At 38.5% G+C, this 26,456-nt stretch overlaps 1 protein-coding gene across 1 annotated transcript in view; it reads left to right on the top strand.

The window, feature by feature from the left end:
• Positions 1 to 26,456, top strand: part of SEMA3A (semaphorin 3A) — a 372,399-nt gene that overhangs the window by 94,486 nt on the left and 251,457 nt on the right. Inside the window, exon 2 of the mRNA XM_069765162.1 lies at positions 23,168 to 23,325. Within this exon, the coding sequence (XP_069621263.1) occupies positions 23,168 to 23,325 (158 nt within the window). The remainder of the gene's footprint in view (positions 1 to 23,167; positions 23,326 to 26,456) is intronic.

Genomic DNA, 26,456 nt, shown 5'->3' with positions numbered 1-26,456 from the left:
TGGCTACCTTTACTTCCTCAAACCCTTAATCAATGTTGGTAAAAATTAGGTCCAAGATTGCAGATTTTGTTCAACGTGTATGATTGGAGCTTCTCCTGGGACACAGATTTCCATTTCCTAACATGACACAGATACCATGATGGAGCAGGATGTACTGATGTATAAAAGTGTAACTTGTTCAGTGGTATGTGCTGTTAGATATACTGGTACATCTTTATACACTGTGGTAGTTCAATCACTTGGCGGTACACGGAGGTAGAAAACAGGAACACTTTCTCTTTAAATCTTTGGTTTATTATGTTGCAGCATAAACCAACAAGAAGGGAAAATTAAACACAGCTCTTCAGGCAAAAAAGAGGAAAACAACAAAGAAAACAAAATGCTGTACCAGAGTCCATATGTTTTGCGGGTAGCAGCCTGCTCAGGAGCAGCACAGGTTCAGTCTTTCCTACTCAGGACACAAACCACTGGAGAATCTTCTCTCCAATCTTGCTAAAACAAGACTGCCACTGAAGCCCAACTATTTAAGTCCTAGCCCATGTGACTCCTCCTATGAGATTGTACACCTGACTGTGACATCACACAGTTCTTGTCAGCACACGGTGGTAGCAGCTCTTCAGGTGGAGATAAGGTGGACACCCTCCCACCCACTCTATGGATGTCCAAATAAAAACCAGCCCATTACGGAACTTAGCCTAAAACCTCACAGCATGTAGTGTGTTGGAGGAAAATACTCTGGGTTCTACATCACTGATGCCATTAAGCGCAGTGACACATGTCTCCCCTCCAGCACTCTCTCAGTGACTTTGTCACAGCACTAAGATGTTTCTCTGAATCCTGTTATTAAAGGTACCGTCACACTCAGCAACTTTGCAATGAGAACGGCAATGATCCGTGACGTTGCAGCTTCCTGGATAGCGATCTCGTTGTGTTTGACACGCAGCAGCGATCTGGATCCCGCTGTGACATCGCTGGTCGGATCTAGAAGTCCAGAACTTTATTTTGTCGTCAGGTCGGCGTGTATCGTCATGTTTGACATCAAAAGCAATGATGCCAGCAATGTTTTTACATGGAGCTAACAACCAGCGAGATTGATACACTGGATCGCTCCTGTATCGTTCTGGAGTTGCTGTGTCTGACGTCTCTACAGCCACCTAAACCGCGACGCTCCAGCGATCAGCTCGTTGTCCATATCGCTGCAGCGTCGCTGAGTGTGACGGTACCTTAACTCATTGTGTTAGGTTAAAAAACTTTCCATCAGTACATACTGAAACAAAAGCATTTATAAGTAGGTGTGCATGCAGCATTTAGGCGCAAACCTACACTGGCCTCCGAGCAAAACCCAGATAAAAACAAAATGAGCAAATACACCACAGTAAAGAAATAAATAGCAATAGTGTATGAAAATATCAGGTATTTGCTAAACACAATTTTGATAAAGAAAACATAAAAGCTATCCCTCCAACTCAAAACTGAATAGGGTCACCATATCTCTAGAATTTTGTTTTATCAGTAAATGCTATCTTTGAGACAATAATAAGTACATCCTTTTATTTTGTTTATTGATTCATTATTCCACTAGAAAATGTAATTTGGTTAGATGTCTCATGTTCTTAAATTGGTAAAATTGCAAAGTGCTCATAAAAGCAAAGAGGTTGTAAAAGCCAGAATTTTTTTCAATTTAGCGCCTATTAAAATCATCTCCATTCTCACAAATCGAGGGATTTTTTATTTGATAATGAACAGTTACTTGGCAAGGTTGTGGGCTACCTTGCTGTCTGAGAGTGGCCGGTTCCTCAGTTATGAGGCTGTTCTGAAATGTCAGATATTGCAATTGTCAAGAAAGATATAGCTTTTAATAGAATACCTTAATATCACACAAAAATTAGTATATATTTATAACAAATGGGTTGCAGCTACAACCATTGGGTGCATACATATAATGGTAGTGGGTTCAATTGGCCATAAGAAAAACCACCAAGAGAAAACAGTGACAGCTCATAAAGAAATGTTACACTTCATTATAGGACTAACAATCCTTGGCCAACAGAGTAGTCCCTGGATAACTGTGGAACATTCTATTAGTAAATCTTATACACTACCTCTATCAAATGAATCGGCATATCGGCACCATGTGCCTGTAACAATTTCTGACAGTTGGTATACCTATAGTCGTGCAGTATAGGAATAAATGAAGGTATGGGAAATGTCAGTCTTCAGGCAGGCACTTCCCATCCAGCAAGCAGGAAGCTGGGAATCAAAGAAGTAGTGAACACCTGAAAATAGAACATTAGCACACACCTCTTAAAGAATGAAGGCTTTACGGATGTTACTTTATGAAACTGCTGGCTGTTTCCACGACCAGTGGATATTTCTCACCCCATGAGAACCAGTCGATTTTTAGATTTACACTTTTCTTTTTTCTTTCTCTTCTTCCAAGAGCTGTAAGTTTTTTTTTTTTTTTCTGTCGACCTAGCGCATACACATACTCATACAGATATGTATGAGTTTTTGATATTTTTCAGAATGAGTTGTATAATTGTCTCCATTAATTTTAATATATACTGTACTGAAGCAGGAAAATAAAATTCTAGTGCAGTAAATTGTAAACCTCCCGCCCTGCCTCTTGCTTTCTGATTTTTGATTTTTATGACAGATTGTGCAACAAAAAATGAGCTTCATGATTTTTCAGGTCAGCATTATTACAATGACGGCAAACTTCCATATTTATAGATCTATTTATCGGTGATAAAAAATATCAGAACTTTGTAAACCAGTAACTAATTTTTATTCTTCATCAATGAACTTGTTTGGAGGTTTGATTTTTTATTTTTTTTGCATGTTAAACTGTAGTTTTTATTGAAACATTTTGGATTAAATACACATTTTTTTATTTCTTTTTATTAAAATTTTTGGCAGAACTGCAAATAAGGTAATTTGGGGCTTTTTGATTTTATTTGTTTGACATTTACTATGTAGGATAAATATTTTTAGATTAGTTTTTGCAATTGTGCATCAGCCAGATATGCTTTTTTTCTGGTTTGAAATTTTGTGATATGTTTACAAAGGCGAAAGGGTTAACTTTTATTTATATTTTTTTAAAATATAGTTTGAAATGTCTTTTTTTTTCATATGTCCCTTTTGGCCACTTGCTTCTGCAATTTCTTGGCCGCTAATACAATAAATTATAACATAACAGTGGCTTGGTTTCATAATGATACCACCATGGCAGATATGTAGAGCTTCTGCAGGCCTTTCTTCACACCCGACAACCACCTCTGGTCAGAGTTGGAGACCTGTTAAATACCACTATCATTCGTGACACAAGCAATAAAATGGGCTTAACTGTTGCCATTGGAGCCGACTTTGATTTTAACTGTTACTCTCGGGTGCTGTCTGTGTAGAGTCTCATGAGCTGGCACCATGCAATGATCACGCAAATCTGCCATGCATATATAACTACAGGCCAGGCTGTGGAGTCGGTAAGCCAAACCTCTGACTTCGCCTCCTCAATTTCCCTGACTTCCAACTTCACGACGCTGACTCCACAGCACTGGTCACTACTGAGCACATCCATAAAGTGCAGCACAGATTCATCTCAACTAAAAGCAGAGATCCTTGGATCAGGAACAGAACAGACATTTATCGGACATTTCCATATTCTTATGAAAACATTTACAGCACACCCTGCATTGTACTAATGTACCCAACGTATTATATGTTTTAGGAGTCGGTCTATTTTATACCAACTACAACTCCGACTCCAACAAAATGGACACTGACTCCAACTCAAAGACTCTGACTCCATAACCTTGAGGCACCAATTAGTTAATGTTGCTCTGTATATTTTTTATGCCCCTGATAAGAGTCATTGTATCCTCTTTTTGCTATAATCGGAACCAAAAGTAATATGATGTAAAAATGAAAGAAAAAAAGTCTTGGAATCTTTAATGTGCCATAATAAAAGTCATATGGTCCTAATGAAGTGCTGGAAATAACTTGAAAAGATAAATGATTTGGTTTGGATCTCTCTATAGGAAAAGTTTACAACCGAGTTGTAATATTCATTATTGTTTTCAATTATATCTGAACATTGATTTGTAATGATTGTTATTTTACTTGTAGAACAAAGCAGTAAAGATTTTTTGGTTTCTTTTTGGAGGATGGTCTCTAGTAAGCTCCTACAATGTATACAGTAGACATTTCTTGTTTCAAGTGTTTTATCCACATTTAGTCCATTAGTTACGGTATTTTCAACTAAGTTAACTGCTTCAAGGTGTCTAAAAAAATACATATGTTCCAGGAATCAATAGATGTCTGACATTGCCTCTTGTTCTTCTGCACAAACAAGAGCCAAGCAACATACTGTATATAAATAGTGCACACTCGATGGAGGATACTAGCCTGAAAACCTACATTATGGGCTTGAAAATAAGAATCCAAACCACTCTTCCTGATAAAAAATGCTGTGTGGATCAACCATGTGTGAGATCTGTTGGATTGATGAGCTGAGTTGCTGGTTATACAGTCCGTAATTATTCATTTCACTTATTTTACCTTTGTTGATAGGGTAAATTATAAATTTAGAATAATTCACATTTGGCACTGTTATAGTGTGACATACATTTCTAAGACCATAGTGTGCTGAAAAAGGTTCTGTTTATCTGGTAAGTTAGACATCTACTTTTTCTTCTGCTGGAAAGAAAATCCTATTTAACTGCTGAGCTACTGGAGTAGAAAAGATGTGTATGGTACAGAAAAGAATTTACATTGAAATTTGGCCAGAGACCTTTATGAAAAATATTCCACATAGTTACGTATATTTGTAGTTACGTATTTTTGTGCATACAGTTGAAAGTTTGTCTTACACACTATTTTTCTAAATGAACAGCATGTCTGTATGCTTGATTTCCAAGTGTTGAATAAGAGGACTAATAAAATACGGCTGCTTTCATCTTTTAATGATAACACTCTCATTCATTGACCATGCCTAGTATTGTAGCATTCAAGAACATGGGATGGAGTTGCTATATTGAAAATAGAGGTACTGTTTATGGAAAAAAAAAGTAGACACTATGTTTTCTAGGTGTCATAATATTCCTTCTATGCGGAAGAACTAGTCACAAGGTATGACAGTACTTTCTGTTTCCTTAATCTTAAAAAAGAACTCCCATCAAAGTTTTTATCCTCTGAAAGAGAACCTGTCGGCAGCCTTTTACTAAGTAAAGTGCAGACAGGGCCATATTGGTGCAGTTATGCTGATTAAAATGATACCTTTGGTGAAAAAAAAAATCAGTTTTGCAGATTTTCTTTAATCCTTGTTTGAAGTTTACTTGAATTCATATTTTTGTGCATCAGGGTTGGCCTGTGGGCAAGACTTGGGTTGTGTCTTCAGCTTTGTTCCATCCCTTTTATTGTGTCTGGGTGACTCTTCTATATTTAAAATTTCACGCTGGCGCTGTCCTAGACATGGGTGGCGCTTGAGTAGATTGAGCTCTTGGGATTCCTTAGGATTCCTTAGGATTGCCTTGCACAGGCGTATACTACGGAGGACAGAGAATGAACTTCAATCCAATATTGCGGCCAGCATGCAGCCAGCGGGTAAGGAAAGGGTGAATCAAACACCCAAAAACTCCGCCCATATGACCAAAAACCGGTCCCGCCAAATTCAGGTGACAGGTTCCCTTTAAAAGATAACCATTTTAATGGGGTGCTTCTTTAAAGGGGTTGTTCAGCTATTGCATGAAAGTCTGAAGTCACTCTGTGACTGCAGACATGTGACTCCTTACATTGTGCACTGTCAGAATTCTCCAATGCCGGAGGCGAGACTGGATGACAATGTGACCACAAGTATGTGATATACATACTTCTGGCCACATTCTGACTAGACGTGCGTGGCCTTACTCGATTCACTTGTATTGAGTGATGCCACACACCTCTATTTGGAATATGGCCAGAAGTATACATACTGACAGTCACATTACTGTCCTCTTCGGAGAAGGCAAAAAAGAGCCCTGATAGAGCACGCTATGTGCAATGTGAGGATTCACATGTCTGAAATCACATCAAGTGACTGCAGACTTTCGTGCCTAACCTATTTTTGCTATGTAATCTGAAGACAGCAGGAGATAGAGGCTGAAACACAGAATTCAATGATGTGTCACTTGCCAAAGTGTGTACTGTTGTTCACTAACTGTGAATGATTTATCACTAAAGGTACCGTCACACTAGACGATATCGCTAGCGATCCGTGACGTTGCAGCGTCCTCGCTAGCGATATCGTCCAGTGTGACAGGCAGCAGCGATCAGGCCCCTGCTGTGATGTCGCTGGTCGGGGAAGAAAGGCCAGAACTTTATTTTGTCGCTGGACGTCCCGCTGACATCGCTGAATCGGTGTGTGTGACACCGATTCAGCGATGTCTTCGCTGGTAACCAGGGTAAACATCGGGTTACTAAGCGCAGGGCCGCGCTTAGTAACCCGATGTTTACCCTGCTTACCATCGTTAAAGTAAAAAAACAAACACTACATACTTACCTACCGCTGTCTGTCCTCGGCGCTCTGCTTCTCTGTTCTGGCTGTGAGCGCCGGGCAGCCGGAAAGCAGAGCGGTGACGACACCGCTCTGCTTTCCGGCCGCTGTGCTCACAGCCAGAGCAGAGAAGCAGAGCGCCGAGGACAGACAGCGGTAGGTAAGTATGTAGTGTTTGTTTTTTTACTTTAACGAACTTTAAAGAACCTGAAGACCCACCTCTTCAGACAAGCCTACAACCTGCAGTAACCACCGATCGACCAAACCGCTGCATGACCAGCTCTACCCTCACCTACTGTATTCTCACCCATCCCTTGTAGATTGTGAGCCTTCGCGGGCAGTGTCCTCATTCCTCCTGTACCAGTTATGACTTGTATTGTTTAAGATTATTGTACTTGTTTTTATTATGTATACCCCTCCTCACATGTAAAGCGCCATGGAATAAATGGCGCTATAACAATAAATAATAATAATAATAATAATAATACTAATATATACTATACATCCTAAATATTCTGCTTTTGGCAAGGGGAAAAATACAAAAACTTAAAGCATTATGGTTTTATCAAAGATTCCAGTGAATCCTAACATAATGAACCTTCATTATAAGGCCCTTTATTTTATAAAGGTGAACTGAATCCTGAAATATATCACATCGATGTATATTAAATTAGTAGGAAGGAGCACAAATCATGAAAATTCAGCATTACATCTTTTTAATGTTATTTAGTTTCTTTGTGAACAGATGAAAAATACCCATAATTTATATCAATTAACAAATTCTAGGCAAGAGAAACCTGGCATCAACTCATTTATAACAAAAGCTTTTGGCTGCATTGAAAAAATTAAGGGAATTCCTACTGTTGCAAACCATTAATTGACAATTTAATAAATGAACATCAAATGCTTCGTGCCAGGAGGCCCAATAAAATGGCAAAGCAAAAAAGTTGTAAATCATTTACTTTCCCTGTAATTTATATTAGTCTAGTCATGAAAATAAATTAGCAATATTACTGGCTATGTCTCAGATTTTATGCAGTGAAATACATGGAAACATCGTTTAACATAAACGGTTTCTAATGTATGTTTGTTTTTATGTTCCAAATCCTGCTTCTCAAAATTTTTAATATTTTTATCTTTTTGTTAACTATTCGGGCTCTTCGTATGATCATTTAGGCAAAGTTCCCATGACAAGTATTTAGTGAGTTTTTGATGCTGCAAATTTTCTGCACCATTCTGAACCTGTTATGTAAATTAGATTACTTGCAATTTCTCTTTGTTTTTCAGTGTATTTTTTTTACGTGCATTTTTGTGTTTTTTATTCTGCAGTTTTTGTCTTGGCATTGGTGTGTTATGTTATAAATAAATCTGCTTTTTTATCATGCTCCCAGGTATTTAGCTGTAACAAAACTTTGTTGATCTAGTCATGTGCGAATTAAAAGCATTTTTGGTGCTTTAACATAGTGTAAATGCACAAAAAATATGAACACGTCTTTTAGCTGCAGATTTTCTGCATCTAATGAAAGTCTATGAGGAAAATCTACACATTAAAAAAATCAGCATGGCCGCAAGAGAAATTTACATGCTGTGAATTATGAACACACATCGCATGTCAGTTTTCAGTTTACAATGTGTAGCCAAAAGAAGAAGAAAAAGCACAGTGGCACAAGATTTTAAAAAATCTCATCCACTTTGCAGGAATTGAAGGACACTGCGTTATTTACAGTGTCAAAAAGACTCCAAAAATGTCTTCAGCAGTGACATCATGACTACAGCGCACATCACCACTACTGCAGGCAATCACTGAGCTTGATGACTGTGAATGAAGACATTATTAGCCACTGAGTTTGATTACAGGGGTTGTCCCGTCTCAAGCTACAAGTCTACAGTCACTTTATGCGACTGCACACTTGTGAATCTTGACATTGTGTGCATTGCGTGCTGTGCAGCATTTCCGCAGCTGGCATACAGAATGGCAAGTCATGTGACTGCAAGTATGTGATTTACATACTTCCTGCCACATTCCTACTAGATGGGTGCAGCCTCGCTTAATGCAAGTGTCTTGAGCATGGCCAGAAACAGTCTAGCCAGAATTTGTGTAAAGCTTTAGTCACACTAAACGACTTACCAATGATCACGACCAGCGATACGACCTGGTCTTGATCATTGGTAAGTCGTTGTGTGGCCACTGGGGAGCTGTCACACAGACAGCTCTCTCCAGCGACCAATGATCAGGGGAAAGACTTCGGCATCATTGAAACTGTCTTCAACAATGCCGAAGTCCCCCTGCAGCACCCGAGTAACCAGGGTAAACATTGGGTTACTAAGTGCAGGGCCGCGCTTAATGACCCGATATTTACCCTGGTTACCATTGTAAAAGTTAAAAAAAAAACACTACATACTCACATTCTGATATCTGTCACGTCCCCCGCCGGCATCCACAGGGTTAAAACTGCTTTCGGCAAGAGTGCTACTAATGCACGCGCTGCTGCCGAGAGCTTCCCTGCACTTTCTGTGTCAGCGCCGGCAGTAACAGCGGTGACGTCACCGCTGTGCTCTGCTTTACGGCCGGTGCTGACACATAAGCAGCGCTCCTGCCGAAAGCAGTTTTAACCCTGTGGACGCCTGGGGATGTGACAGACATAAGAATGTGAGAATGTACTGTTTTTTTTATTTAACTTTTACAATGGTAACCATGGTAAATATCGGGTTACTAAGCGCGGCCCTGCGCTTAGTAACCCGATATTTACCCTGGTTACAAGTGAACACATCGCTGGATCGGCGTCACACACGCTGATCCAGCGATGACAGCGGGTGATCAGCGACCAAAAAATGGTCCTGATCATTCCCCAATGACAAACGATCTCCCAGCAGGGGCCTGATCGTTGGTCGCTGTCACATATGACGAGATCATTAGCAGGATCGTTGCTACGTCACCAAAAGCGTGACGTTGCAACAATATCGTTAACGATATTCTTATGTGTGACTTCAGCTTAAGGTTCACAAGTCAGCAGTCACATAATGGCTGGAGTTGTGATTTGTGCTGTATCATTATTTTTTAAGATCACTAAACAAATTTAAATATTAGGCAAAGATAACAAAAGTAAGCACAAAATGCAGCTTTTAAATGAAGCTCTTTATTATTAAGAGAGAAAGAAATCCAAACCTACAGGGCATTGTGTGAAAAAGCTGTTCACCCCTTTAAAAACATCAATAAACTGTGATTTGTCACATCTTTGGGAAGCTGAGTTAAATGTCCATAGCCACACCAAGGCCTGATTGCTGCTCCACTGCTCTCAACCAAGAAATCTCTTAAATAGGACCTACCTGACAGAGTGAAGTAGACAAAAAGTTCCTCAAAAGCCAGATATCATGCTGCAATTAAAAGTAATTTGAGATCTATCTGTCTGGAAAAGGTTATAATGCAATTTCTAAAGCTTTGGGACTCCAGCAAACAGTGAATGTCATTATTATCCACAAATGGTGAATACATGGAGCAGTGGTGAACCTTCCCAGGTGTGGCCCGCTGACCAAAATGACCACAGGAGCGCAGCGACAATTCATCCAAAAGGTCAAAAAAGAACACACAACACCATCCAAAGAACTGCAGGCCTCACTTGCTTCATTTAAGGTCAGTGATCATGACTCCACTATAAGAAAGATACTGGGCACAAATGGGCTGCATGGCAGAATTCCAAGATGAATGTCACTGCTGAGCAATAAGAACATAAAGCCTTGTCTCAGTTTTGACAGAAAACATTGTGATAGGTCCCCAAGACTTGTGGGAGAATACTCTGTGGACTGACTAAACAAAAGTTGAACTTTTTGGAAAGTTACATCTGGTATAGAAGCAACAGAGCATTTCAGAAACATATCAACAATAAAATATTGTGCTGGTAGTGTGATGGTGTGGGGCTATTTTGCTGCTTCAGGACCTTGAAGACTTGCTGTGGTAAATTGAACCATGAATTCTGCTGTCTACCGGAAGGATGTGCGGCCATCTGTCATGATCTCAAGCTGAAGCGCACTTGGGTTATGCAGCAGGACAATGATCCAAAACACACCAGCAAGTCCACCTCTGAATGGCTTAAGAAAAGCAAAATTAAGACTTTGGTGTGGCCTTGTCAAAGTCCTGACCTTTAATCCAATTGAGATGCTGTGGCATGAGCTTACAAAGGTGGTTCAAGCTAGAAAATCCTCTAATGTGGCTGAATTACAATAATTCTGCAAAGATGAGTAGGCCAAAATTCCTCCAGAGCATTGTAAAAGAGGTTGACTTCCTGACTACCGACAACCCAGTGGTCCCGACTTTTTACCTTCTACCAAAGGTACACAAGTCCTTGGCGAATCCCCCAGGAAGGCCCATAGTCTCAGGGATCGGGGGCTATTTGAAAAACCATGTACCTACTTGGATTTCTTCTTGCAACCTATGGCCATAGCTCTGAAATCATATATAAGAGACTCGACACATTTAATCCAACTTCTTGGCGATTTCTGTATACCATCTTGCACACTTATAGTTACGCTTGATGTTGAGTCTCTTTATACAAGCATTAATCATAGTATTGGTTTGGAGGTGGTCTCTTTTTTCCTGGAGTCCAACACTACAGGGATAGAGAGCATGATTCATTCCTGCTTAACTTACTACATTTTGCCCTTGATAAAAACTTCTTTGTTTTTGATAGAAGCTTTTATAGACAAAGGACAGGCACCATCATGGGAGCACGCTGCCCTCCCTCATATGCAAACTTGTTTTTAGGTTGATGGGAGGAATTGGTGGTATATCCGCACAAGAAATTTAATTCACACTGTCTTCAATGGCTTCGGTATATTGACGACATTGTGTTGTTCTGGACAGGTACCGAAGAGGATTGTAACGAATTCATTACGGAATAATAATACATTTAATATTAGGCTCACCTCCAACCTCTCATACACTTCTGTTGACTTTCTGGATTTGAAATTGACATTAGAGGGTACGTACATCTCTACCACCTCCTATCGCAAACCGATAGCTGCCAACAGCCTTCTACATTGCTCGAGTTTCCATCCCAAGCATTTGAAAAATGGTATCCCCATGGGTCAATTCCTTCGGCTGAAACATAATTGCAGCAACATATCCGACTTTCAATCTGAAGCTAGGAAATTGACAGATCGCTTCAAATGCCGTGGTTATCCCAAAAGGATCATCTCTGCTGCTTACCAAAGAGCAAGACGCAGTACACGCCCAGAATTACTCCAGAGACAGACACGTGAGTCTTCTAGACCTCTGGGTATTGTTACCACTTTTAACAATAAGTGGCAGGATATTCACAAGATCTTAAATAAGAGATCGGGCATTTTGTTGAGTGAACCCAAATTGGCACCACACATTTCTATAAAACCCAACTTGATAGCAAGACGAGCTAGAAATCTCAAAGATTTGTTGTGCATCAGTCATTATGTACGTCCAAAAACCAGATTGAATAGAGGGACTAGGACATTTGGGACCTATCCTTGTGGGAACTGTAATGTATGTCAATACATGATTGCACAAGATGGCCTTTCACGTACCATCTTTCCTTTTCATATTAGGCCGAAGAAGACCTTTAATTGTAAGACCCGCTGCCTGGGTATACGCCTTAATTTGCGACTGTCCTAAGATTTATGTGGGACAAACCACACAGGGACCCTGCAGAAGGACACAACATCTTTCTAGTATTTCCACGGCCAAAAAGGACTATGACAAGTGTTGTGATCCGGTGACCTTGGAGCAGCATGAAAACTTTCACTGGAGTAGGTGGTAACTATACTGACCGGAAATCCTGATCTTAACACCGCAACTAGAAGTAGCCATGGGGTGTACCTAACAAACCCTAGACACCTCGTCACAGCCGGACTAGATACCCCTATAGATAGAAATAGGAATACTACCTTGCCTCAGAGCAGAACCCCAAAGGATAGGCAGACCCCCACAAATATTGGCTGTGAGTAGGAGAGGAAAGACAAACACAGGCAGAAAGCAGAATTTAGCACAAGAGGCCACTCTAGCTAAAATAGTAAAGGATAGGACAGCGTACTATGTGGTCAGTATTAAAACCCATCCAAAAATATCCACAGCAGATTATACAAAAAATTCCTCCATCTAACTAAAGACGTGGAACGTATTTCTGCAACTCCAGAGAATCCTACACACAGAGCAGGAATACAATCAAAAAACAAGCACACAGCTTGTGTGCCAAAGAAAAAGAAACAGACACTTATCTTTGCTGAATTGGCAGCTAAGCAGGAGAAGCCAGACAGAGAACCAATACTTCCCAAGAAACATTGACAACTGGCAAGGACTAATGAGTCCTGCAAACCTAAATACCCCAGTCAGAATTGCAATCAGCAGATACACCTGTCCAGGACTGCAGCCCAGAGACAACTGCATTACCACCTACAACCACCGGAGGGAGACCAAAAGCAGAATTCACAACAGAAAAGAGCAAGAGTATCTCAGCAGTTGCCATGTATTTTCTGGATACCCTCAATAGCCACGCCGCAGGACTAAAGGTGATGGGCTTGGAAGAGATCCCACAGAATATCAGAGGGGGTGATGTAGTCAGAAAACTCCTTAGAAGTGAATCTAAATGGATCCATGCTCTCAATATTCTTGCCCCTCATGGCCTTAATGAGGAGCTCCTGTTCACGGATCCGGATTTGTTCACAGATTTTTATAAACCGCTTTAATTTGAACTACCTGTACTTCTTTAAGGAGTAGCAGTGCTGTGAGCCCCTTTTCTTGACATTTGTTCCCTTTCTTAATAGATTCCAGCACAGTGTCTTTCAAAAATGCTTATAAAGGGCTAATGATTTTGCCACATCTGCCCTTCAGAAAAGTCTTCCTCTTCAGCCATTTGGAGTATATGATTATCTAGAGATCACCCACTGGAGGCCTGACACCCTGTTTCAGGGCTGTCAAACTGCATTCCTTGAGGGCTGCAAGCAGGTCATGTTTTCTGGATTTCCTTGTACTGCACAGGTGATAATTTAATCACCAACTCATCACCTGTGCAGTACAAGGAAATCCTGAAAACATGACCTGTTTGCAGCCCTCGAGGAATGCAGTTTGACACCCCTGCCCTGTTTCATCTGACCACTGGATTATTTCTTATGTAGCTACTTGCAGTCTTTTTAACTCTTAATTGACTGCTATTTGTTTTTTTTCCCCTGATCTACCACAAATGGTTTATATAATGCCCTGTTACTCATCTGTACCTATATATGTAATTCTTGTTACAGCTGAACAGCTACTGTACATCTTTGGAGGCTCAAATCTATTATCTGCGGGTGATTAACTATTAAAGCATCTTCGAGCATATTGTTTTTTTCTGGTTTATTCTTTTTTATAGGGCATTTTTATTTCCTTCTCTTTATTTGATTTGTTGTATTTACTGATTTATTGTATTCACTTCATTTTACATTGCTACATTAGTATAGTGGATGAACTGGTTTCTTTCCGCTCAAACCATGGTTTTTAACTATATCACATTGGTACCATATATTGCACATACTACGTCATCCTGTTTTCTTTCCATCTTCCTCTACAACTTATGTGCCCGTGTATAGGTTTCCTTATTTTCCTAGCCACCATCAGTACTGATGATGGTATAGACTGTGGTGGTGAGAATTTTTTCTTTTCTTTTGTTTCTGGCATCATGATCCCCTTTTTTTAACATCAAGCACTGTGTACGAGCCATTTTGCGCATGCACATTGGGGCCTGAGGGGCTCTAACTATCTCTAAGACTAACTTTTACTTTTTGGCCACTGTGCACGTGCAATCGGCCATTTTGAGATGGGCACATTTGCCGTCATTTCCTCTTCAGGTATCACCGCTTGCTGACGAGATTGCCCTGCAATCCTGAACGCCCACAAATATCCAGCACAGGCACTTTTTATCGATCAGGTATTTAAGACAAACCTTCACACCCTGTGAATACTGCACCTGACGAAGCCAGGCTTTCCTGGCGACACGCGTTGGGCATCTCTGTGCCCCTGCCTCCTCCTTCTCATCCACCTCACATTGCGCCTACGCTCCATGTAGGCACAGTTCCTTGCGGGATCTCCTTTATACTCAGGTTCAGGTTTTATTAAATCCTCTGACCCCCGTATCTAGGGGATGCTTTTATTGTCATTTGGCAGAAGCTTTGCCTGACCCAAAGGAGAAAGTCCCTGCATCTTTATCCTTATGGTCATGTGGTGCATTGGCGCTAGTTACTTATTTTCTGATTTTTCATCTCTGTGCAGTATTCCCTCCAAAGATTTAGTCATCTTATTCTGACAGCATTACTTTGTGTTATTTGAACATACTGCACATGTGCTATTTGCATTAATATCCTTGTAGTTGTTTAATATAGGTAACACTGCTGTTTAACTTTTGGGAAATAGTGTTTTCTTGGGGGCTGGCAGGGGCATGACCACATTGTAGGTCTATGTTAAACTTTAAGACACAAAAGAGCACAGTGAGGTCAAAAATGCTCTGTTGTAAGAAAAAATCACAGTAATAAGCAAGTGCTAGTCAACAGATGGAAAACACAGGGTATTTAGTTGATAGTTTTTTTTGCAAAAAAGTGTATTCTAAGCTGCTCCACCAATCGTCAAGGTATACCCATATAGAGCAGTGGTGGTGCGTGAACCAGTTCCTACAGACTTGTTCAGTGTGCAAGAAGCCTATGTGTTTCTGGTTCTATGTTAAACTTTGTCCTCATTATGCAGTTTTAATTGGTTTTAACTGTTTGTAGTGCTGTGTTGTGATGTTTTTCTAATAACACTATTTTGATTACTATTCTTGGTGATCCCTGATAATTGCATGCTACTTTTCGTGTTTGCCTTCATTGTAAAAGACTCAGTGCATATTATTTCAAATGTATAATTGCAGTTGATGCTGCTAAGGGTGGCCCAACCAGTTATTAGGTTTACGGGGCAATCACTTTTTCACACAGGACCCTGTAGGTTTCTATTTCTTTTTCCCTTAATAAGAAGACCTTCATTTAAAAACTGCATTTAGCGTTTACTTGTGTTATCTTTGTCTAATATTTAAAACTGGTGATCTGAAACATTTAAGTGTGACAAATATGTAAACGAATAGGCAATCAGCAAGGTGGTAAACACTTTTTCATACAACTGTACATAGAGCTTTCAAGTATCCCTGCAACCTAATATTTGAACACAATATTTTTTTACCTAAAAAAGTAGCTAAAGGTGCCAATGAAAATTCAGAAAAGCACTACAAGCTTTTCCCTCAGCTTTAAAGCTTCCTGCCATCCATTGGGCTGGAAAATGTATCACCCATCATAATGAATATCCTAGCCATATGCCATAAAATAAAGGTGGAAGTGTCCCGTTAAAATTACCATAGTTTTCTAGGTTGTAGATTGAAATTTGATTAATAAAACATAGATGCAATAATGTTTTTTGTTCTTCATTTTCCAAAGGCATTGCCAGTTTTTTTTGCTTGCTTCTCCAACACAAACATTGCATCCATACATTTTGATTGTTATTCCGTATGAAAACTTCCTTTTGTATTGCCTGGTTATAGATATCTAGTATTATAAATTGAACTGAATTGTATAACTTGTTATTTTTTTCTTTTTTTTGTTTTTACTGTTCCCTGGAATATATGGACTCTGACTGTGTCGAGATGTTAATCAGAAAACATGCACATAAATAAAACTTAAAATTTAATATTTCCTGAACAATTCTGAATGTCCTGTACCAGAAATAGTACAAAACCATTAAAGCCTTTGAAGTGGATCTTTGGCACATTAAGTCAGATGTTATCTGAAAACGATAAAAACCCGATTAGTCTAAGAGTTGGTCCCAGATGAGGTTTGCGGCTAAAACAAACATGCAAATGTTCCCAGAGGGTGGAGTAAATCCTATTTATCACAGCCTTCACCAAGGGAAGGGAGTTGGTGGCTTTCTGATAGATGTGTGTCTTAAAGTAAGACGTCAGAAGGTCTCTGCCTTGCATCCTATTGAAAGGAAACTGGAATTACGCCCTAAAAACCAGCTGTGTTGTAATTAATGTTGTGCTACAGAGATGAAAAAGAAAGGAAGGACAGAAAATGAGAGCCTAGCTGTTGTGTTTGATATATTGTCTACCTTCTCTTATCAGTATGCTAGTTAATTAGTAGAGGCACCGAAAGACACATACTGTATACTGTACTTTATTGTCTTTTGCATGGGAATTTTATTAGGTGCTGATAGAATAGGAAATTATTTTACAGGCTACAAAGCAGACAATGCTATTCCTTATATTGCTTGATCAGGCATTTATTAGTATGTCGCCTACAATGGAAATAAACAAAAGATGTTTCTCTTGCATTTTTTTAGTTTTACAGTCTAGTATACTGTATATTCACTTGGAATACTGGAGAATTGTGGCAGGGAACACTGTCACATGACAGTAAACTTTTGTCCCAAGCCCGGACAGCCCCTTTAATATATAAATATTACTATACAAGTCAGTTATAAACATAATACAGTAAATATAATATACTTACCCTGCAAAATTTATTTCATTCATTGTTATTTGAAATGTGATATCTTGTAATAAAAGATTTTAAAACTGAGACGTTTTATCTTTTACCCACAGCAAAAACTACATGAAAAAAGTGGCTATGTTTTTTGCATATGTGAGGCCCTTGATCAATACTAGAAACAGAGATTTAATCTGCCTTTGGCGTTCAAAGTAATAATTGCAGGACTCTGTTACCTATCAAAATGAGAATTTTGACTGAATATTCCATCAGGAAACATGCTGATCAGATGGTTTATATGTAATTTGTCCCATCCTATTGTTTTCCTTGCTTTATGTAAATGTTAAAAAGGTCTGTCAGCCACTTATTTCCATGTATGCCAAATTGTTGAACATCATGTTTATATTCCTAGATCCATTAGATTGTTGGCATCTATCTTTTATCTATCTAGCTATCTATCTAGTTGCAAATAGATAAAAAATAGGCTAAAATAGCTAAATAGCTAAATAAAAAATAGACCTTTTAATTGCCCATGTGGCGTGGCAATGTTCAGGTTAAACAGAACCTTTTTCAAACCAAACTGAAATGTCACCTCGCCACATGGAATATTAAAGGTCTATTTTTTCTTTGCCAAATTGGACTGCTGCCTATTTTTTTTCCTATCTATTTGCAACTGGATAATTGTTTGAGATGTTTTGCACCCTTTTTTTCCTTTTTTTTGGTGCTGTTCCATTTTTTTCTATCAAAGCAAGAAAAGTGTTCAGCACCTGATAGCAAATTCCTGGCAAAACCTTGTGTCTTTATTGCCCCTTGTGAACAGGTGGCAACATTTTAGCTCAAGAGCAAGTGAGCCTTTTTCAAGCCCTTTGCTTTTCTATATTTCTATGTATCCATCCATTAGATCAGGAGTAATGATTGTTGAGAGTGCGAGGAACTGCTCGATACTTGATGAAGCATCAGTGTGCTCAATCGAGTAGCCAACAATACCGAGTATTGCGTGGTGCTCGATTGCTCTGGTCCCCCTAAGTGAATTATCGGAGCTGGGCCCATAGAGGGAGAAAATGTTTTCATCTTACAGAAAAATGCTTAAGTTTGCCATTCACTTCCATTATGCTCACTACTGGAGTCAAGCGGGTCCAAGCATCCAACGTTCTCGATTTGAGTACTGAGCACTTGCACATTTCGGTGCTCGATCAACACTAATCGGGAGTGTTACTGTTATTTTCATTAGAAAAGTAAAATTTAGAAATTTTACGAAAAGTTCTTGTGACTAATATTTCCTGAGCTTGAAGACACTTAAAATGCAGTGATACCCAGGAATAATGGGAAGTATGCGTAAGACCACATCATTGGATGTAATTTTGCATTTAGCAACAAACATTCTAACACATATGCTCTTTTTTATTGTTAAATTTCACATCACTAACACTTCATAATAATTAACAGTTCAAGTAACAATGCTACTGAGCATCATTGTACAGAAGTTATTTTCCACCCTCTCTCTGCCATGACTGGCTGTTTTGTGTCAATGTGTTGGAAACCGCTTCCGTTCTCGATATTGAAAATATATATTGTGCTTTAATCTTTTATTATGTCTAAAGTCTAATTAGGGTTTTAAATAACGACAGAACATAAAGAATATATTATTGTTTCATGCTGCATTTCCAATTCTTATTAGGGTGTTTTTTTTGCTACTTGACTCCATGGAAAGGGACAACTAATAGAAAACAAATGGCCACTCAAACAACTTTTACCTAGGGAAAATAATGAAGATCTCCTATAAAAGCAGTTTATGACTCTACTGGGTACAATGAAATATTGTTGACCTCAGCTCGTTTTCCAAAGCTTTTAAAGTAGTTAACGGCATGTTACAATTTTATAACTCAAAATCTTGTAACTTAAACAGAAGCACCCCATGAAACTAGGGAGCTTTTCAATAGACTTTTTAAACCTTTGCATGAATGTAACAAACAAATCAATGTATCAGTATTATTCATAATCGTCAGTCGTCACACTTAAGGGGCATATACTTGTAGCAGAAAGCTTGCTAAGATGATTATGGTTTTCTCGCAAAATGTTATTTCCATGATTAAAACAATTTTCCATTTCTCTACCGAGTTGACAGCAGTCATAGATACACATGTGAGTTTGTTAAAGACAAAGAATATCAGTAGTCGCTAACAAAGAAAATGCTTTTTCTATAAAATCAATTATTTTTATGGCTGCTGTAACTCCCTTTCTTAGAGTATAGTACTTGACTTAATAAAAGGCTCAATTAGTCTCATATTTATAGATAATACTGTATTTTTAAGGGATAATTAATTTATATATAATTTATGGGTAATTACCAGTTATTGCATTGGGATTTTTTTCTTGATTAATGGTTGAATTAAAGGATGGACTTGATGGACCTGTGTCTTTTCTTAAACTAATGAAATATACATAGCAGTGAGTTTTTATCACTCATATTTCTACCCTTATATGCCAACAACACCAGAAGTTTTGGTCTGACACCAATGGCCTGCTCTGTGTTTACACTACATGCATGCATAGCCAAATCCAACATGTATGTTTATAGAGGAGATTGGGAAAATGTGTTTCCTCTAATGAATATTTTGTAATTTTGCCTCAAAGCTAGTATTGTAGGCATTTCCTAGCAATTGGGAATTGTTTAGGGCTGATGGTTTTAAAGTTTTACTAATCAAAGCTCATTAGATGTAGTCAGCGTTGTATTGCTATATAGTATCTGACAGACCCTTGTCGCCTGTCAAATTGCCTTGTAGTCATTGTCTTAAACATGTGTGATACTGTAATATTCTCAGAAATAGGGAGAGTAAACAAATGGTATGCAGGCTATTAATGAACGTGTAAAAAGAAGATAACATTCCTGTGTACAGCACATTCTAGACACAACACCATGCCAGAGGAAGGATATTTCTTGCATAATAAAATGTTTGTTCCTTTTGGCTTGAAAACAATACCCCAAATGCATTGTGATTGACTTGGGAAACGTCTGAATGCTATGATCATTATGGTGACATTTGGAAAACAAAATCAATCACAAAAGTGTATGTTGAGATTCTGAAACTTGGTAGACTTAGTGTATGTGTCCACGTTCAGGATTGCATCAGGATTTGGTCAGGATTTTATGCAGGTAAAATCCTGACCAAATCTGCACCTGAGGTCACTGGCAGGTCACCTGCGCTGTCCTTGCGTTGTTTCAGCAATGTAAGGACATGCTGCATTCTTAAAAGATGCACCGCATGTGCGTTTTCATGGGTCTGCCGCATGCGTCTTTTAATGCATAGTGGAGATGGGATTTCATGAAATCCCCTCCACTATGCTGTAACATCTAGACACTGCGTTTTTGACACTGCGGCTCAATGCAGCATAAAAAACGCAGCGTTTCCTGAACGTGGAAACATACCCTAAGGCTATGCTCCCACGATGAGCTTTTGGTGAGTTTTGATGTTGCAGATTTTATGCACCTATGAAGCAACTTTGGTTACTTGCGTTTTTCACTGCATTTTTGAGGGCTCTATTTTACACGTGTTTTTATTGAGTTTTTGACTGTACTTTTTTTGTCTCTTATTGGTATGTCATGTTTTAATCAAAATGCTTTGTCTTTGATACTTCCTGGTATTTCGCATTGGCAAAGATTTATTGATAGTTATGTGTGGGTTACATGTGTTCTTTATGCATATCTGCTGCAGAAATGCATTAAAAATGCATCTATGTTTTTTACCTAGCAATCTTTCATTTCTAATGCAAGTTTATGGTTAAATCCGCACAGAAAACTCCGTGCATCCACAAGAGAAAATTGACATGTTGAAACACGCACCGCCGGTCAGTTTATGCTGAGTAAAGAAAAAAAAGCACAGTGGGCATGAAATGACTATAAATCACATCTACTTTGCTACAGGAAAGATCTAAATCTTCGTGCCATGTTAGCCAGTAGATAATAATAATCTCTTTATTTATATAGCGCCAACATATTATGCAGCGCTTTATAGTTTTTCCACACATTATCACAAATTCCACAGCGCTTTACAGTTTTTGCTCACATTATTTGATAGAGCGATAGATTCCACTTTGCTGGAATTGTAAAACGCTGTGTATTTGTAAAAAAAAAAAAAAAAAAAAAACTCCCCTAAAACTCATGGTGGGCACAGTGCCGTGAGGATTGAAAGTAAATAAAATGGGAATATCAACTAGAAACTGAAATAATATGCACGGAAATAATTGTAAAAGAATCCTACTATTGGAAGACCCAATTGGTTTCTCATCCATACATGGTAATATAACATAAGATCACTATTACATATTCACCCCCCTGGCTTTCTTTACGTCTTCCAAGTATTTTTATAACTCTTTTCATACATCAAAACTAACTGTGTACATGTTGAAGCTATGCAGCCTTAGAGAAGTATTCTTGTTCTCTGTAGAGCTTATAGTGCATTGATGAAAGTAAAACATACGTGATGACAAGGCAGAAACACTTTGTGACATGTGCAGATAAGGTGGCATGAAATCCAAGGTCATGAAAAGGGTCAGAATGCAGGACAATATTAGAACAAAGGACTGTCTAAGTCAATTCATATATCTTGTATCAGGAGATCAATTTTCTTCCTTTACACACTTGATACTGCAATGTTGTCCATTTCCTCGTCAAGTTCTGCAGGTCTTACAGAATGTAAATGTCACTTCTTCCCTAATGTATTTCCTAATTGGAGCATAATTTTGTAATTTTAGAAATTAATTCAAATTTCTCGCTTTACAAGAAATAAAACCCTATTACTACAAATTGGCCTTGAGGAAAATTGTATCCTAGTTCTCGCCAGCTCAGTCCTGATTATGACATATTTGGCGGAATCAAAAATGCACAAAATGTCTTATTGTCCTTCAAGACAGACGGGCCAGCGCAGATACACAGGAATTGCTTTTGATATGGAAATAAGTTATTTTAGATTTAAATGAACAAAATCGAACTGCTTGACTAAGGTGACATTTATCTTTGAAACTACAATTCATCGATGATAGACATAGAAAAGGTAACGCACAATAGAATTATTGATGAAAGAAACCATTTTGTCATAAATTTGCACTTTTACCTTTCAACTAATAAAATTGTTTTCTTTTTGCTTTAGGGAAACCAAATTATCTGCATGTATCAGGACAAGCGCTGTATAAATATTTTTTATGTGGAAGTTTTATGTAGAAATGAAATAGGAATGAGGATCATCTTTGAAATATTGCCAATGTAAAAAGGCATCTTAAATTGTGGGCACCGAGTTCATTAAATGCTCAAATTCTATCATTGCAATTTTTTTTTTGTCTTCTTTTTTTATTATTTGCCAGTCCTAAAACCGAAGATACTAAAAAATTTGCTCAAAATTCACATATATTTTAATGTAATTATTTTTCTCCCTTATTTACTGCCATTAAATTCCAGAGTGCTTTACAGACATTATTAAATTCACTGTCCCCATTGAGAAATTACAAACCCCTTGGATTTTGGCCTTGGTGAGATTTGAAACCAGGACCCCAGTGCTACAAGGCAACAGTGCTATCCACTGAGCCACTATGCGACCCACCATACTTTTGTAGTTCTTTTGGCAGATCAAGATAACCTCAACGAAAACAGTTGAGTTAATAACATGTAACTGGGCCATAGTGATTGGTAGCAGCATATTTCCCTTTCTCTGTTGAACTAAACCGGTATGGTCAGTCAAGTATACGTATTTTTGGAGAGGTCTAATGTGCATGACTAGGTTTAGCTGTTTCTTGGTATTTATGGTACTGCACTATTTTGTAGCAAATGCATTTTTCTTGTACACTAAATGCCTATATATGGGTAAGCATACCCCTACAAGCATTTGTGACATGGTCAGATGGGGCATAGTGACCCTTGTGACTTACAAGACCATGCTCTAGGTGACCTTTGTAGCAACTGGTCAGCAAATGTACACAAAAGGTTACACACATGTTGAGAAATCCTTATATAGGATGATCTAAAGGCTTCCAATGCTTGACCAGTTGTTATCTACACTTTATCAAAGTACAGACTATAATTAAAAGCTTTTTTTATCGCATCAATACTAACTTTTATTTTTTTATCTGCTTTTCTTATTTTAGAAATGCTGGACTCCAACAATTTAATCACATTCAATGGATTGACTAACAGCTCAAGTTACAGTACATTCGTATTAGATGAAGAGCGGGGAAGACTATTCGTTGGGGCTAAGGATCACATATTTTCATTTAACTTGGCTAACATCAAAGATTATCAAAAGGTATTGTACATGGACGTGAAAATAAGGGAATTGCATTAATTGTACACATAAATCTACACATATCGTATTTTTGTCACAATAAGCTTCCAGTCATTACTATCATGGAGTTGGATTCCGCTACACAGAATGAAGTTACAAGAAGATTCTTGTCTAGGACTGCAGCCTGTTGGATTAGTGGTCAGTGCCTCAGGCTGCTTTGGTTGTTGGCATCCAATAGGTCAGTGTAATTCTGGACAGTATCAAAGCAGGGAACATGTCATTCAGCATGAAGTGATTCTTCTACAAATTTCGGCTCTTCTCTCATTCCACGACCATACAGTAATGTTATTGCCTAGTAGAATAGCAAGCCATGATCAGTATACTAGACGTTCGTGTGTACACTAGTGTATATGTAGATAGATAGATAGATATAGTGAGGGGTTGACACACTTAGCTGCTTAATCAGGTAGCCACAGGAACACTTTGGTGGTAAAACACCTGCTTATTGAAGTCCACATAGATCAATGCAGGCTTTGGGAAACAAAACCAGAGCCTTCCTGGCTTAATGAAAAAAAAGCACAAGCAAAGTTCAACAGAGCGGTTTCTCTGCAGGTTTCAACCTGCAGACACCACATACTGTCCTCAGCTCCACCTTGGAACTACATGGGAGTGCTTCCTCTCCCAAGACACCACCAAGACTAAACCACAGGTCCAGGCATGTATCACATGTACTAGTCATATGATCATGACATCACTGCAGGTCCTCATACACAGGGAAAAGGGGTACGGTGAGCACCCTCACATAAAACTGGCCCATTAAACACTGTACCAGCCTCTCAGCACCTAGTGTGCTGGAAACACAAAAACATTCTGATTTCACATTACTGACCATTGCATGCGCAGTAAAATGTACCTCTCTTCCTCCATAAAGCCAGTGTCAGCATTGTGTGTGAATAAGTACCAGTAAACCTGCTTCAAAAATACAAATCCGTTAAAAATATTTGCTAAAATATCGTGGAAGCTCTTTTCTGCTAGCTGGATATTTGTGCGATGGTAACTGGCCTCAAAACCTCTTCAGTGGCCAATTGTATTTGATATGCTTTGCTTCCAGATAGAGCGCAAAAAGTGTTCCAATAAATTCTAACCAAAGATTGCAGTAAGCAGTTTTACAGTCAAAACTCTTATTTGAGAGACTGTCCGTATCAGAAAAATGGACTCTCTTAGAGAGCAGACTCCAGTTTTGTGTCTGTAGTATCCATCTTGTCTTATAACTTCTGTGTCATGGTGATCAAATAACTCTAGGGGCGTGATTAGAAATGAGAAACCTCCCCGCCCACCAAAGTGCCTATTGCCCACATATTTCTGTGGGAACTTTTCCTTTGTGACACTACTTGGGTAGTTTAAATGTGCTAATAAAGAAGAAATCCTGAGTACCCCAAATAAGGTTGTGCTTGTTTGATTTCCTGAGTGCTCGTAAAGCAAATCTTATTATTTTGGAGTTCAAAAGGCATAAAAGAGAGTGTACTTTGCTCGCTATGCCAAATGTTTTAAAACCCCTAAAATAACAAATGCCGTAGATTCTTATCCTCCCTGTGGTGATGTCTTGTCAACAGCATGTATCACACTGTAGCTGAGTTCAGCAGCTGTGTTGAGGTTGATGAGATGAGCTGCTAACCTCCATGACTGGCTACAACAGTGATGCGTGCTGTCAACGTGACATCATCAATGCATTCAAAACTCTTGAGACTGTAGCAGCAGCCGAGAGCCATTACTGGATCTTGGAATGGTTAATATCTGCTGTGTTTTTTATTTTAGGTACTTTATAGTGTATCAGTTCCACTTTCCTGAAAATTGAAAACCTCCATATTTTTATTCTGTAGTGATACCTACGCAACTTCACTATTTTATACTGTTAATGACCACGAGCACCAACTATTCAACCTGTAGATTGTGGCATCTTTTTAATGTCAATTAATCCATCCAAATAACAGCACTGCTTCTCTGATATACACATGTCATCAGAAACGTAATCACACATATGAGGAAATGATTGCCTTCCTCAAGGTCAGCATGGCATGACAAATATTATTGATTGAAAAGTGAACATACAAAACTAAATTAGCATTAAACAAAGGGAACTAACTGGTGGTCAAATGTGAAACAAAAAAAAGGTATATAAAAGCATGTTCACATTTTTATTTTAAATAAGTGCAGCAATTGCCGCCTTTCGAAAGTCTTTCTACTGTCTAGTTTTTGTTGCAAATACTCCAAATACTCTCGTTCCTCACCTCAGATATTCATTACAATGCTCTCTTTAGCCAATGGTTTGGATGTCAGTACAATAGATGGTAATGATCTTATGATTTATAAATGTGATTTCTTCCCAATATAGAAGCCAAACCCATTCCCAAGCTGTGCAGATATGGCAGATTATGCTGCTTCCATCTGTACAGGCGCTGAAGACCTGGTGTGAGGGATGAGATTAGTGGTTTATATGAAAGAACACATTTGTTTCCAGCATTTGACTCATTTTACTAAAAAGCAGCCACCTCTTTCAGTAGGTAATATGTTCCTATAAGAAAGGAATATAAAATATACAGCTCTGGCAAAAATTAAGAGACCACTGCAAAATGTTCAGTTTGTCTGATTTTTCTCTTTTTAGGTTTATTTTTCAGTAAAATGTAAATTTGTTCTTTTATTCTATAAACTTCTGACAACATGTCTCTGAATTTCCAAGCAATACATTTTATACATTTTGGTTTTTTTTCTGAAAAGGAGAAATGGTCAAAATAAAATAAAAAAAAACCAAAAAAAAAACAGTGCTTACAGACCTCAAATAATACAAAGAAAACAAGTTTATAATTATTTAGAAACAATAATACTAATGTTTTATCTCAGGAAGAGTTCAGAAATTAATATTTTGTGGAATATCCATGATTTTTAATCACAGCTTTCATGCGTCTTGGCATGCTTTCCACCAGTGTTTCTCACTGCTTCTGGCGCAAAAATGTAAGCAGTTCTTCTTTGTTTGATGGCTTGTGACTATCCATCATCCTCTTGATTACATTCCAGAGGTATTCAATGGGGTTCAGGTCTGGAGATTGGGCTGCCCATGTTTTAATTTGTGCCAGAGCTGTATATATATATATATA

The sequence above is a fragment of the Ranitomeya imitator genome, chromosome 4 (genome assembly GCF_032444005.1).
Source record: "Ranitomeya imitator isolate aRanImi1 chromosome 4, aRanImi1.pri, whole genome shotgun sequence".
Classification (NCBI taxonomy): domain Eukaryota; kingdom Metazoa; phylum Chordata; class Amphibia; order Anura; family Dendrobatidae; genus Ranitomeya; species Ranitomeya imitator.
This window is presented reverse-complemented; position numbering and strand designations above follow the sequence as displayed.